Source organism: Vigna unguiculata, chromosome 3 (assembly GCF_037176805.1).
Source record: "Vigna unguiculata cultivar grain cowpea cultivar isolate G323 ecotype 2 chromosome 3, ASM3717680v1, whole genome shotgun sequence".
Taxonomy (NCBI): Eukaryota; Viridiplantae; Streptophyta; class Magnoliopsida; order Fabales; family Fabaceae; genus Vigna; species Vigna unguiculata.
Genome location: NC_140794.1, coordinates 42,910,744 through 42,923,938, shown reverse-complemented (window position 1 = coordinate 42,923,938; position 13,195 = coordinate 42,910,744). Strand labels below are relative to the sequence as shown.

Sequence of the window (13,195 nt, the reverse complement as noted above, 5' to 3'; positions counted from 1 at the left end):
GCTATTCAATCACAGACCCATCGCCTCAAATCTATTTGTGAGAACATGTGAAAAGTGAGAACATCATCACAAATCTACAAATTTATAACATCTGCGCATACGAACACTGCCTTAGATTAACCCGTGACCAACATGTAAGTCGGTTGACCGGCTCTTGTATCTATTGTAAATCTGATAAATATTTTTATTTTAAAATTATTTATAGGTACTATGTTTTTTTAAAGATAAAGGTATAATGTTCTGACACAATGTCTCACACGTGTATGAGGAACAACCAATAGTTGTTCCGTTCCAGACTCTTCTAATTGGATTCTCGGACAGATAATGTAATCGACAGTGATATCCAATTTGAGTGTAGTATCTTATTCAATGTGACCAAATTTAATATTCCACAAAATAAGATATTTTATATTTTATAGCCATATATACCGCACCATTTGTTCTGTACCCCGCGCAGTTCCTAAATGTTTGCTTATTAATACCAACGTGTATAATATTCACAATCTCTGCCGTACACTTATATTTCCATAATTAATTTAGTATTCGTGCATTTTTATACATTGCTACATGTGAAAATACAGTAAAAAAGAGAAAGCGTGAAAGAAAAGTACGCAGTGTCCCACCCACGTGGGCCTCACAATAATAATTTTTTACAAGAAAAACTATGAACTACGTCTCTCTGGGCGCTGGGCCTTTAATTACTCCATGCTGCTTCACCTCCTTCACATCACAATTCTGAGTCCAACACATTGAGATGGCTGCTACACCAGGACTCGAGCATTCTAGGAAGGCTTTGGGATGGGCTGCTAGAGACAAATCTGGGGTTCTCTCCCCCTTCGACTTCACCAGAAGGTATTCATTTCAACCTCTTCAATTCCTCAACCTTAGAACTACTTCATGCTTCTCATGTTCTGTTTTCTAATGGAGCAGGGAAACTGGAGAAAAAGATGTTGCAATCAAAGTCTTATTCTGTGGTATATGCCACACTGACCTCCATATTATTAAGAGTGAATGGAGTGAGTCCACTTATCCACTGATACCCGGGTAAGCCTCCTACTCTTTCTCACCTATTTTTCAAACACAAGATCTTGTCTTAACTTTTACCTTGGATAGCTGAAACAAGAAAGAGTTCTGAAAGTTTGTTGATATAATGAATTTGTAGTATGACATTCAAAATATGAATTAAAATGACTAAGCTTTAACTCAAATTTGGAGGGTGCGCACGCACAGAAAGAAGAAACAAGATTTTTTGTAGTCACTGCGAGATAACCATTCGAAGTAAGTTATATAAATATAGAACACGTAAGACATTACATCTGTTGTTTAGATGTAGATCTGCTAAACGGTAAGTTGGAAAGTAAAGAGAGGGTGAGGTACCACCGTGTGCATGGAACAGAGTTGACCTTAGTGGACAAATACCTTTGATGCAGACAATTTATTTGATAAATTGTTAGCTACCTTTTCAATAAAAGATGTTATTAGTTGTTTATCATTGACAAGTTATTAGTGTTAATGATAGATTGAATTCTGATTTAAGCAACAAAACGCAGGCACGAGATTGCAGGTGAAGTGATTGAGGTTGGAAGCAAGGTACAGAAGTACAAGGTGGGAGATAGGGTGGGTGTGGGTTGCATGGTTAATTCCTGCAGGTCGTGCAATAGCTGCGATGAGGATCTTGAGAATTACTGTCCAAAATCAATTCCGACGTATGGGGCGAAGGATATTGATGGGAGCATCACACAAGGAGGCTACTCCGATCTGGTGGTTGTAGATGAACACTTTGTGATCAGTATTCCTGATAACCTACCTCTTGAGGCTGCTGGTCCTCTCTTATGTGCTGGGATCACAGTTTATAGCCCTCTCATATTTTTTGGAATTGACAAACCAGGCCTGCATGTGGGTGTGGTTGGTCTTGGTGGCCTTGGTCATATGGCTGTTAAGTTTGCCAAAGCTTTTGGGGCTAAGGTCACTGTAATCAGCACATCTCCAAACAAAAAGAAGGAAGCTATCGAGCGTCTTGGAGCTGACTCATTTTTGGTCAGTCGTAATCAAGATGAGTTGGAGGTACTTTCCCTTTCTCTTTCTGAACCTTTCTACAACTATTTTATGAAAGTAGTATGGTTTAGTTTGTGTGTCTGTGAGGCAAAGTCATTGTTTAACTATTGTAATTGCCATTTTTCTGTTCAGGCTGCAAAGGGCACCCTGGATGGTATAATAGACTCCGTATCTGCACACCATTCTCTGGTCCCTCTCATCAATTTGTTGAAGACTGGTGGGAAACTTGTGATGGTTGGTCTACCTGATCTTCCTTTGGAGCTACCCGTCTTTCCTATACTACGTATGTATATGCACATCAAAAATTATTACACTTGTATAAACAACCTTCCCGCTATATAAACTAGATGTAAAATTAACTTGTATATAGTTCATGATAAAATACATTTTGTTTTTCTTAAAGACGTACAGTTTTTTTCATAACGTTGATGATAAATATTGTGTTTGGGTTGCAGCGAGAAAGAGTGTAGCTGGCAGTAACATTGGAGGAATAAAGGAGACTCAAGAGATGATTAATTATGCTGCCAAACACAATATACATCCTGACATCGAGATTATTCCTGTTGATTATGTAAACACGGCAATGGAGCGTCTCCGCAAAGCAGATGTGAAATATCGATTCGTTATCGACATCGGGAAGACAATGAAGCCCAGCTCTTAAATTTTCATCATCTATGTAGCTGACTGAGGAAGGAAGAAATTGGAGGAAGATATGGTTGTTGCTTTAAATAAAGGAATTTACCCATGTTGTCGCTAGTGAATGTGTAGTTTGATTGGAAGTTTTACTGTGTGCTTTTGGATTTTAGCAGTGAATGAAATGATGTAGTTGCTATCATTATCTTTAACTTTAATATTATGGGATTAATATTTATCTTTTTCTTATACTGCTAAGGAAAAACTGAGGAGAAATTTTCTTTAACTAAAAATTTTATAAACGGCCAAGGAAACTAATATAATAAGCGTACATCGCCTAACAGGTTGAAGGGAACACAAAGCACATCGCCTTTCTCTGCTTTCGATTAACGGGTTGAACGGATTGTGGAGAATGGACTAGGTTGAAGCAAATGAAACCCTTGGAAAGAGGGAGGTTGAAGAATGGTTGTGTAAGGAGAATAAATGTTTTCGAAAATCACGTCTTTCTTTATCTCTCCATCAATGCCACCGTGTTTTACTAAAAATATTTCAAATATAAAAAAGTAAAAGCTAGATAAGCTGTCACGTAAGGTTGTCAAATTTGTTGTCAAAATTTGATTTTTACGATATCATTATCCATTTTAATATTCTTCTACCACTTTTCTTGGGCCAGAGACATTTGTAATGACGGAGTTTGAAAGAAATAAATTTGATTTGAGATTCAATTAAATATTTTGTTAATACAAATTCAAATTGCGTATAAGTTGGATCTGACAAATTTAGTTTAGATATTCTTAGGCAACTTTTTTCAAATGAAAAATTACCAATTTTAGTTCTCTTTTGAAACATTCAATTACAAGTAACGGAAAAGAGCTTGGGTATTATAATATATTTGTATTGAATTAATTTTCCAAAAATTAAGTTTTTGAAGAAATTATTTTACTTATAAAAGTTTACTAATAATAAATGTTACAATCTCATATTTGTTTTTAAAATATGGATAATAAAGTTTCATTATTTTTTTTATTTAGGTTCACAACATTATTGTCTTAGGATTATCCAGTGATATATAATCAATCATACATGTTTTTTTTGGATATCTATAACATATTGTCTTTGAATCACAACATTATGTTTTGTTCGAGCTATTTCAATACCAACCTGTGTGTAAGGCTTCCAAGATCTATAGTTTGAAAATGTTTGCACAAGTGTCCCTTTAACTAAGATATTAGAACAACATTCCTTATAATAACTTTATTGTCAACATGAACTGTTAAGTGAACACATTTTCTAAGAGATGTATAAATGTATAATAGTAAAAGCAAGACGATCTCGTTCACTGTGTTTTAGCCAAAATGTTTGAACAATGTAGCTATTTTCTAAACCAAACACTTAAATATTGTTGGGATCATAGAGAAAGTGGTGAAACTTATAAACCAAATTGGACTTCTTTGAAGTAACGAACGCAAGAAGTTTCTCCACATTTTTCTTATATATTGTTTAGGGATGTCAACGGGCGGTAGGGTATGGATAGTAGCTCCCTGCTGGATAAATATTCGCCCCGTACCCGTATCTATATCCGTCGGATATCCGTTATGCGGCCCGTCTATTTTGTTCATATCCGCGGGTATCCACTGGTACCCGCGAGTATTTACAAAAATATTTTAAAAAATAAATGTTTAACCATAATTAGTGTTTGGATCAACAAGTCTTCTTTCTCTGTGAAAAACAAACAAATAAAAAATCACTATCAATTTATATTGTAGTTTATTTTTGAATAAAATATTTAAAAAATTACTAACTTCATCCATGTCCACCTCTTGCAACATTCTATACAGTTTCATGTTGTCCAATTTTAATTTAGAAGAGCCTGAAAACATAAGAAGTTCATTAAAAATTTCCAACAATCACTTAATTAAAATATCTAAGTAAAAGTGTTAATTTCATTACCTTTCATGTTGGTCCATAACCAGTTTTGGAGACACATCAATGCCTCCACAGTATTTGGAAGTAATTTATTCCGTTGTTGGGTAAGAATCTGAGCACATTATTGAATAAAGACTCATAATGTTTTTTACTAATATATATATATATATATATATATATATATATATATATATATATATATATATAAGGGTATTTTTCTGAATTAAAGTTTAACGGGTACAGGTATCCACGGGTACGGATATTATGATACCCGTACCCACAGGTAGCGGGTATCCATTTTTAATATCCATTTTCTACCTGTTGCGAGTTTTATCCGCAGATACCCGCGGGTACGAATTTTTTTGACATCCCTGATATTGTCATTAAGAAAAACATTTTTAATATCCAATTAATGAAGTGATCATCGATGACTACCTGTCAATGAACAAAAAAGGACCAACAATAGTCATTGGAGAAAAAAAATAACATTGCAATTAAGACCACTTATATAAGTGTATGCTTTGACAACTAAACATGCTAAAAACTAATAAATTTCATCATTAGGGCCAACATTAATGCCATAAACCCATCAACATCCAATCGTATTCTTGCGTGGAAGCAAAAGTAACTCCAATATTTTACTATTTTACCACCAAGATGCAAAATAATAAATGTGTGGTGCAGTGAGCAACAAGTGAGAGGTATTTGTAGTGAATATAGAGGTGTATCGAGTAAACACAGGAAACAAGTCCAACAACAATAAACAAGCCGTAGGGGGCGCGAGATTATCACATGGGTTACATAATGTAAAATAAAACAAGTTCAAACATAAGGGCCGTGGGTTAACAGAATATGGAGGTTCACGAAGGAAATAAGACAGCAAGCCTGACAATGTTATGTAAAGGAGGTGTATGAAAGGTGAAAACCGGGGTGGACGAAGAAATGGTGGATTCAGGCCCGAAGCCCTTCTTCTGTCTTTTGCAGAAAATCCTTAAGGGGTTTCTTCTTCTTTCGTGGAACGTGGGGTTCCTTCCCCCGTTCTCTTCTCCAACGCGCGGCACCAAGGGAGTGGCACCAGGTTACCTCGCAGGACCTTCTCCACCATGCCAACTACTTCCGTTCAGCCAAACCGCCGTCGTTAGGACTGTTGCTGGCAACGCTTCTCGTGGCCGGAGGAGCCACCAGAGGCGCCGTCGCGGTCGCTCCAAGTCCGGCCAGAGCCTCCGTTTGTCACCGCGCTCGCGGCCAAAGATACCGCGTGCACCGCCGGCGGCATTCCCCCTCTTCGCTGTAGTCTTTCCAACACTCCTTCTCATCCATTCGAAATCGGGATTGGGGCTTGGCAGCCACTCCACCGCCACTGTGCGACCTGCGTTCGAAGCTCAGATTCGCCGGCGGCAATGTCGCCGGATATTGGCTCTCCTCCTTCTTCTGTTTCCTGTTGGGTGTTGGAATGGTTGGGGATGAATGATTGTGTTGGTTCGAATGAACGAAGATGATGCTGCAATGAGTTTTGGTAAGGGAGAAGATAAATGATGGCAAAATAGAGGGGATGGTGATAACGTGTGGGTTTTGTGATGGTGGGAAGGTGATTCTCTCTGTGTTGAGGGCTGGATGATGGGTTTGATTATGAATTCAAAATAGATTATAAAGCATCAAATAGTAGTGTGCGAAAAACGATATAATAGTAGTATGCGAAATGTAGCTCTTCAGTAATCAAAAACAATATAAATTAGAAATGTGAAAATATTTCGACCCGTGACCTATCATGTCGTCGAGAAAAATTCAACTTTTTAAAATTCAATTTTTTTAAAAGTGAGTTGAACTCAATTCGATTTATTTAATTTATGGATTAAACGAGTTTGAGCCGGGTTGAAAGTAGGTTGGGCTACTTAACCCACCAACATTTTTTATAATTTTTTTATAATTTTTTAAAATTTTCTTTTAATTTTCTTTTATTTTTTTAATAATTATTTACTATCCCTATTATATTTGTTCACAATTTCATATTTTTAAATGTTAGAATGTTGTTTAATTATATTTGAATAGTTTGAATGTTTAATTAATTTGATTGTCAAATTATATATATATATATATATGTTGATACTTTAATCTTTAACTATAATCTTTATAGTAAATTACTCAAGTAATCGTCTTATAAAATTTTTTTTCTAAATTAGCATGAAAAAAATGTATAGTTTTTTTATTTATATTTTGTTGAATAGCATGACAGAAAATTTGTAATATTAGCCATGCTTCCTTAGACTAATGGATACTTTCTTGGAAATAATTCTTTATATATTGGTGGTGAACATGATCAAAACATTGGTTCTTGATTTTATTATGATTGTCATTTCATGGGTTACTTAAAAATTTATTTAAATATTTGAATACTAAAAAAAAATAAAAAAATTAGGTGGGTTGGTGAGCCAACCCACTTAACCCACCACCAACCCGTGGTGGGTTGAGCTGGGTTACAAAATTTCTGGCTCACCAGAAAGTGAGCCGGGTTGGGTTCACTCATTTTCAATCCAACTCGTGGTGAGCCAACCTGTGTGAACCGGGTTGGCTCACTTTGACATGTCTAAAAATGGAGATTGGTACCTGATTTTTCAAATAAAATTAATTAAAGATTAAAATTGTTTACTTATGAGACAATATTATTCTCTTTATGTGATAACTTTTTTTATAACATATCTTACAAGATGTATTTTTATGTCTTTTTATAAGACTAACTAATGGGACATTAGTTTTATGGTTAAGTATATTTTTAGTTCCTGAACTTGGACCCAAAATTGGAATTCTTCTTTGTCCAAAACTTTAATATATTTTGGCCCTAAACTTTAAAAATGAATAAATATAGTCCTTTTAACTCAATTAAATTAATTTTTTTTTGAAGTGTCGAACATATTTCTCAGTAGATATTGAGCCAATAATGTGTCAAACAGTTTCCTCCAGAATATCCATGGCATACTTTCTTTGAGATATAACAATATCATCATTGGACTGTGCCACCTCAATACCCAAGAAATTTCTGACATGGACGAATTTCAATTTTGAGTCAAAGTTCGGAGACTAAAAACATACTTAACCCTTAGTTTGATATCTTTACCGGTAGAGATCATGAACCTTTTAACAAGTTCATGAATACTTAAGTATATCACATACCGTTCATTGAATAATCTAACCTATCACGAACTGTTAATCAGAAATCCAATATGTATTATCTATGAATTAATAACAATTGTGCACTATAATTGTTATTTACAAATAATATAATTTATTAATTAATATTATTCTATAATAATAATAAAATAGAGAATAATAATTTTATATAATAAAATTATATAAAATAAACATGACAATGGAGGGGCTAAAGAAAAGGAATCAAGGTTGGGAATTGTAGTGGGGTTCGTGAAGTGTGTTGGCCGTGACTAATAGAGAATGGTGGTCCCCCTGATGGTTGAAATCAGGTTCTGTTTCTAGTTATGTGTTATGAATAGTGCTTGTTGAAGATGATCAATGAAGGAGGAGAGGTGTGCTCTATCTGTGAGCTTGTGAATTTTTGTGCAGAAAGAATGGTGGCGGAAGGAATGGAGGATGAAGGTGATGAAATGAAAAACTTGATGTAATGGAGTGTTGTGATGAATGCTAGTGTGTTGGTTGGAGGGAGAAGAATAGTCCATGATGAAGGGCATATGGAAACTTATGTCAGCAAAGTCGTTCTCCTTGTGCTTATGATAGTGTGGTTGTGTTGAATGTAGTCTTCGGTCGGGGTGGAAGGGAGAACTCCATTGTAGTGAGATAGCCTTCGTCATGGATTCGTGGGACCCCAAAAAACCTGACTTAGGCTTGGTAATGTAACGTTCTCCATAGGAAAATGTTTCTTGCCATTTAGCCACCCTACCTTCTCGGTCCAAACTAGTGACATGCAATGTATTTTCGGGAATTTATTCCTACATCTTCGAGATTTCTTTTTAAAATCCAAAAATATCTTTTAACCATTTAAGAAAAGTTACGCAGATCATACTTTCAAATTTACTATTGAATGTCGACTTTTGATAAAAGTATTTTCGGATATCCACATCCAACGAAGAATTTTAACTTCTAAATATAAAAATATATATCAGAAGTCAAATATATTGGAAGTCAACTTCCACACACACACACACACACATATATATATATATATATATATATATATATATATATATATATATAATATATATATATATATTACTTTTTTAATTTAAAGTTTATTTTCTTCAATTATACATAAAATTAAAATTAATATTTTATTTTATTTTTAAAATATATATTAAGAACTATGAAAACATAAAAAATAAATAAAAAGAAAAAGTTGTTTAAAATTTAAAAAACATAAACTTTAAATAAAATTAAAAAAATTAAAATTTAAGTATTTTAATTTAATTTATTTCTTAAGTATTTTTAATATATATTTAAAAAATAAAAATAAACATTAATATATATATATATATATATATATATATATATATGTATATATATATAATATATATTCTTTAAAAATTGACTTTTGGTAATATTTATGTGAGGCCCATTTTTACTACTCCTTCTTTCTCTCTTCTACAACTCACAGAACAATACTCTCTCACCCTCACTCTATATCATTCATTCTCTCCCTGTTTCCTCCAATTTTTCTCTAACAAAAAGGGCTTGAGCTCTAGTCCAAATTCTGATCACTTCCTCCCTTCCTGTAATAGCAATCAAGCCTGAGGCTAGTGCAAAATCTCTTCCTCAAGTTGTACATCTCCTCCCACGTGTAAGTTAACTCCAATTTCTTCTTTGTCTTCAAATTTTTGAATTTTGGATGCTTCAATCTTTCTGAGTCGAGTTAGGGTCCCATTCTTACTCTTGGTATCTGTAAATCCAGCTCCTTAGGTTCTGAAATTGAGGTATCTCCCTATTGAGAGCTGAACTTACAAGTGGTAATTTCAAAAGGTAAGGGAAGCTAACCTTTTTCTTAAAATTCGTATGGAAATATGTTCTGTTGGCTCTGGATTGCGTGTTTGAGTGTTGAATTGATGTTTGAACTGCATAATTGGGTGTGTTTGAAATTGTGTGAAGAATTTGAGCTTCTGCATGTGGGAATAGGTGCGTAATTTGGTATTTTCGCCTAGGCAAGTGGCTCTCGCCTGAGCAAAAACACTAGAGGACACACTCCTATTCCTTTGTGAAGTCTCGCCTAGGCGAGCTGAGGTCGCTTGTGCAAGAGACACTCTCGTCTAAGCGAACCAGCTTAGCCTGAGCCAGAGTTCGCCCAGATTTTTATTTTGCCCACTGTTAGAGCCTCGCTCAGGCGAGAATGACCTGCCTAAGCGAGATGGCCTCTCGTCTGGGCTAGATCTTCTAGCTTGAGCGAGAACCACTGTAGTTGGGCGTTTGATGTTCTGTTTTAATGGATGAGATTATATATTTGAATATGAACTTGTGCAATTAGCCCCTTATATGTTTGGAATGTTGTTGCTAATATTGTGAGTGGTGAAATTGGATGCATATGAAATAAGAGGAGATGTGGTTGAATTAGAATTTCAAGGGAAATTCAAAAGAGTATGTTAGTGTGTGTAAGGACGTGAGGACTCCGTATTGGTTGGTATCCTGAAACTCCAATAATCATTCACACTCAGATAGAGTAGAATGGATTATGTCGTGAGGAGTAGCAAGAGGTCCTAGTCTTTGGACTTGATCAAGTCTTAGACGCGAAGGGGACTTATCCTGGGAGTGATCGGGTGATAACCCCTTGCGCCCAAACTCTGCAGAGTTTGGGGACCGTCACAAGTGCACGTCACCAAGAGATCTAATGTCGCTTATACAATCCGGATATTGAGTCTAGAGTCTTATATATTTGTGCTATGATGTGATGGTTTAAGTAATTCTGATAATTGTGAACATAATTGATTAATACTCATAATTGGAACTGCATGATTCTTCTTATTTAAGTTAGCTTACCCTTCTTGTCTATGTTGTTATCTTTGTATGTTCTCTCCTTTGCAATGATCACCTTACAATTGATGTGAGCAGAGAAAGAATCAGGTGAAGATGCTCGCCTCTTAGACAGGAGTTAATCTTGACATGGAAATCCAATAATGGTTGTTGGGTTAGACTCTATGGAGTTTTGTGATGTATAAATTAACTCTTCATTGTATAGACTCTACATGTCGATAGGGACTTATATGGTTATTTTGGATGATTGTATCAGCACTCTATAATAGTTTATTCCTACTATCTATTTTGTTTGATCATGATATAATATTTTATTTAGTAGCGTGAAAACTATTAAATGAGATGTTATAATTTATATTCTAAAAATTGACATCTTTATTTATATATATATATATATATATATATATATATATATATATATATATATATATATATATATATATATATATATATATATATATATATATATATATATATATATATATATCGAAAGTTGATTTTTGATAATATCTTTTGACATTCGAATGTATTTTTTACCGAAAGTTGACATCTGAAATTAATTTTGAAGATATGATTTGCGTGATTTTACTTAAATGATTAAAAAATATTTTTGAGATTTGAAAAAATTTGGAAAAAAATTGGAAGTGCAGAACAAATTTTGGAGATGCAGTAAGAAAACTCATGTATTTTCTCTTTCATGAATAATCCCACAACATCACATGGGTTGACCATAAGGGAAGATGAGGAAAAGGTAGGTCCGCTAGACATGGTTGTTAGTGTGTGTGTGTCATGTTCTCTTCACTTTAATCAATTGTGTGCTATGTTCTCTTCACTTTAATCACTCATTTCATTCATTTTCTTTTTAATGAAATAAAATAATATAGATAAAATAAAATAAAGTAAGAAGAAAATAATAAAATAAGACAAAACGAAAAAATAAAATTGAATAAAAAAACTAAATTAAAAGTAAAATAAAAACAAATTAAAAGTAAAATAAAAACGTATTCTTTTATTTTCTTATTTCCTTCTTTTTTATTTTTTAATTAATTTTTATCTCTTATTATCATTTTTACTGTCACTACATGGACAAAACCAAGTGTTGATAAACAATAATAAAAGACACAAAAGAACAATAGAAAATAGACAACCTGATACTTAAGGGATTCTCCATGGAGCATTAGACTAGCAAGACATTTAATTTGACTAGTGATTTGAGTGATGATTGAGAAGAACTTAAATAAAGATTCAACAAGGAACATTGGATTAGCCATATGCAGGTAATAAAACAAGGTGATCATGGTTAGAAATGTCAAAATGAGTTTTAACTCATGAGTCAATCCAGTTCATTATGGGTTTAAGTCGAGTTGGGTTGAGAAAATTTCACTTTTTTCAAAAGTGAGTTAAATTGAACCTGACTTACTTAACTCACAGGTTAGACAAATTCGAGTCAGGTTAAAAGTGAGTTGACCCACCAACAATTTTTAATTTTTTTTTGCTATACCTTAGGTCCCTATTTTCGTAGCAAAATATCAATTTGGTCCCTTAATTTTTTTTATCTCAATTTGGTCCCTATTTTGAGAAATTTGATGCAATCAAGTCCTTTCCGTTAGTGGTGTAGTAACGACGTTAAATGGGGTGCCACGTGTCAGTTCCTAGATTTTGTTTTTATTTTTTTAAAATTAAAAAATTACCACATGTCAGCTGACATCGTGCCTCGTGGCAGTGATAGTGCCACGTGTCACTATTATGCAGGTATCATTTCCCTATTCTCAATTTGATCCTAGTATTTTAATTTTTGTCTAAACTTAGTCCCAATTTTTGTAAAAATTGTGCAATTTTGTCCCTCTCAAAATTGAAACCAAATTTAATTTCTATATAAATATGCACAAATATTTCTATCAAAATTGATATCTCAAGTAAATATTTTTAACAAGATTAAGTTTATTTTAATTTATATTTTACATTAAACTTTATTTAAAATTGTTTTAAATTTGTTAATAGAAAATAATGCTAATAACAAAAAATATTCATAAATTATATTGATATTTTATTACATCATACTTTAATATTGTTTTTATTTGAATTTATATTTTAAATAATTACATATTTTTAAAATGTGTAAAATTCAATAATTTCTATACAAATGTTTTAGTTGGTGTAAAAATAACAATTATATAATTTAAGAAAAATTATCTAGTTTATGTAACAATAAAAAGCAAATAAATTTAAAATTTGAAAACAATTTTAAGTAAAATTGAATGTGAAACAAATTTAAATAAACTTAGTTTTGTTGAAAATATATAATAAAAATATCATTTTGAATAAAAAAATCAAATTTAATAAAAATATTTGTATAACATTTATATAAAAGTTAATTTGTTTTAATTTGGAGGGGGATGAAATTGCACAATTTTTACAAAAATTGGGACTAAATTGAGACAAAAATTAAAATACAGAGACCAAATTGAGAATGAGAAAAATGACACCTTGCATAATAGTGCCACGTGGCACGATCTCAACTTGACACGTGGCAAATTTTTAACTTTTTTTAAAATTCAAAAAAAAATTCAAAAAATCCAGAAACTGACACGTGACACCA

The 13,195-nt window shown here is 33.1% G+C and overlaps 1 protein-coding gene across 1 annotated transcript; it reads left to right on the top strand.

Annotated features, from left to right (window-relative positions):
• The first annotated feature begins 577 nt into the window (after nt 1–577).
• LOC114177535 (putative mannitol dehydrogenase) lies at nt 578–2,926 on the top strand. Its single transcript, XM_028062918.2, has 5 exons — nt 578–852; nt 931–1,044; nt 1,551–2,064; nt 2,188–2,338; nt 2,511–2,926. Exons 1-5 carry the CDS (start codon nt 755–757, stop codon nt 2,714–2,716), a joined length of 1,083 nt encoding a protein of 360 aa, XP_027918719.1. The 5' UTR covers nt 578–754; the 3' UTR covers nt 2,717–2,926.
• Nucleotides 2,927–13,195: the final 10,269 nt, after the last annotated feature.

Excerpts from the sequence above, each read along its gene's own strand:
- LOC114177535 (XM_028062918.2), top strand. The coding sequence starts at position 755 with ATGGCTGCTACACCAGGACTCGAGCATTCTAGGAAGGCTTTGGGATGG. Across the intron at positions 1,045-1,550 it reads ACTTATCCACTGATACCCGG|GCACGAGATTGCAGGTGAAG; the intron begins GTAAGCCTCCTA and ends AACAAAACGCAG. Across the intron at positions 2,065-2,187 it reads GTAATCAAGATGAGTTGGAG|GCTGCAAAGGGCACCCTGGA; the intron begins GTACTTTCCCTT and ends TTTTCTGTTCAG.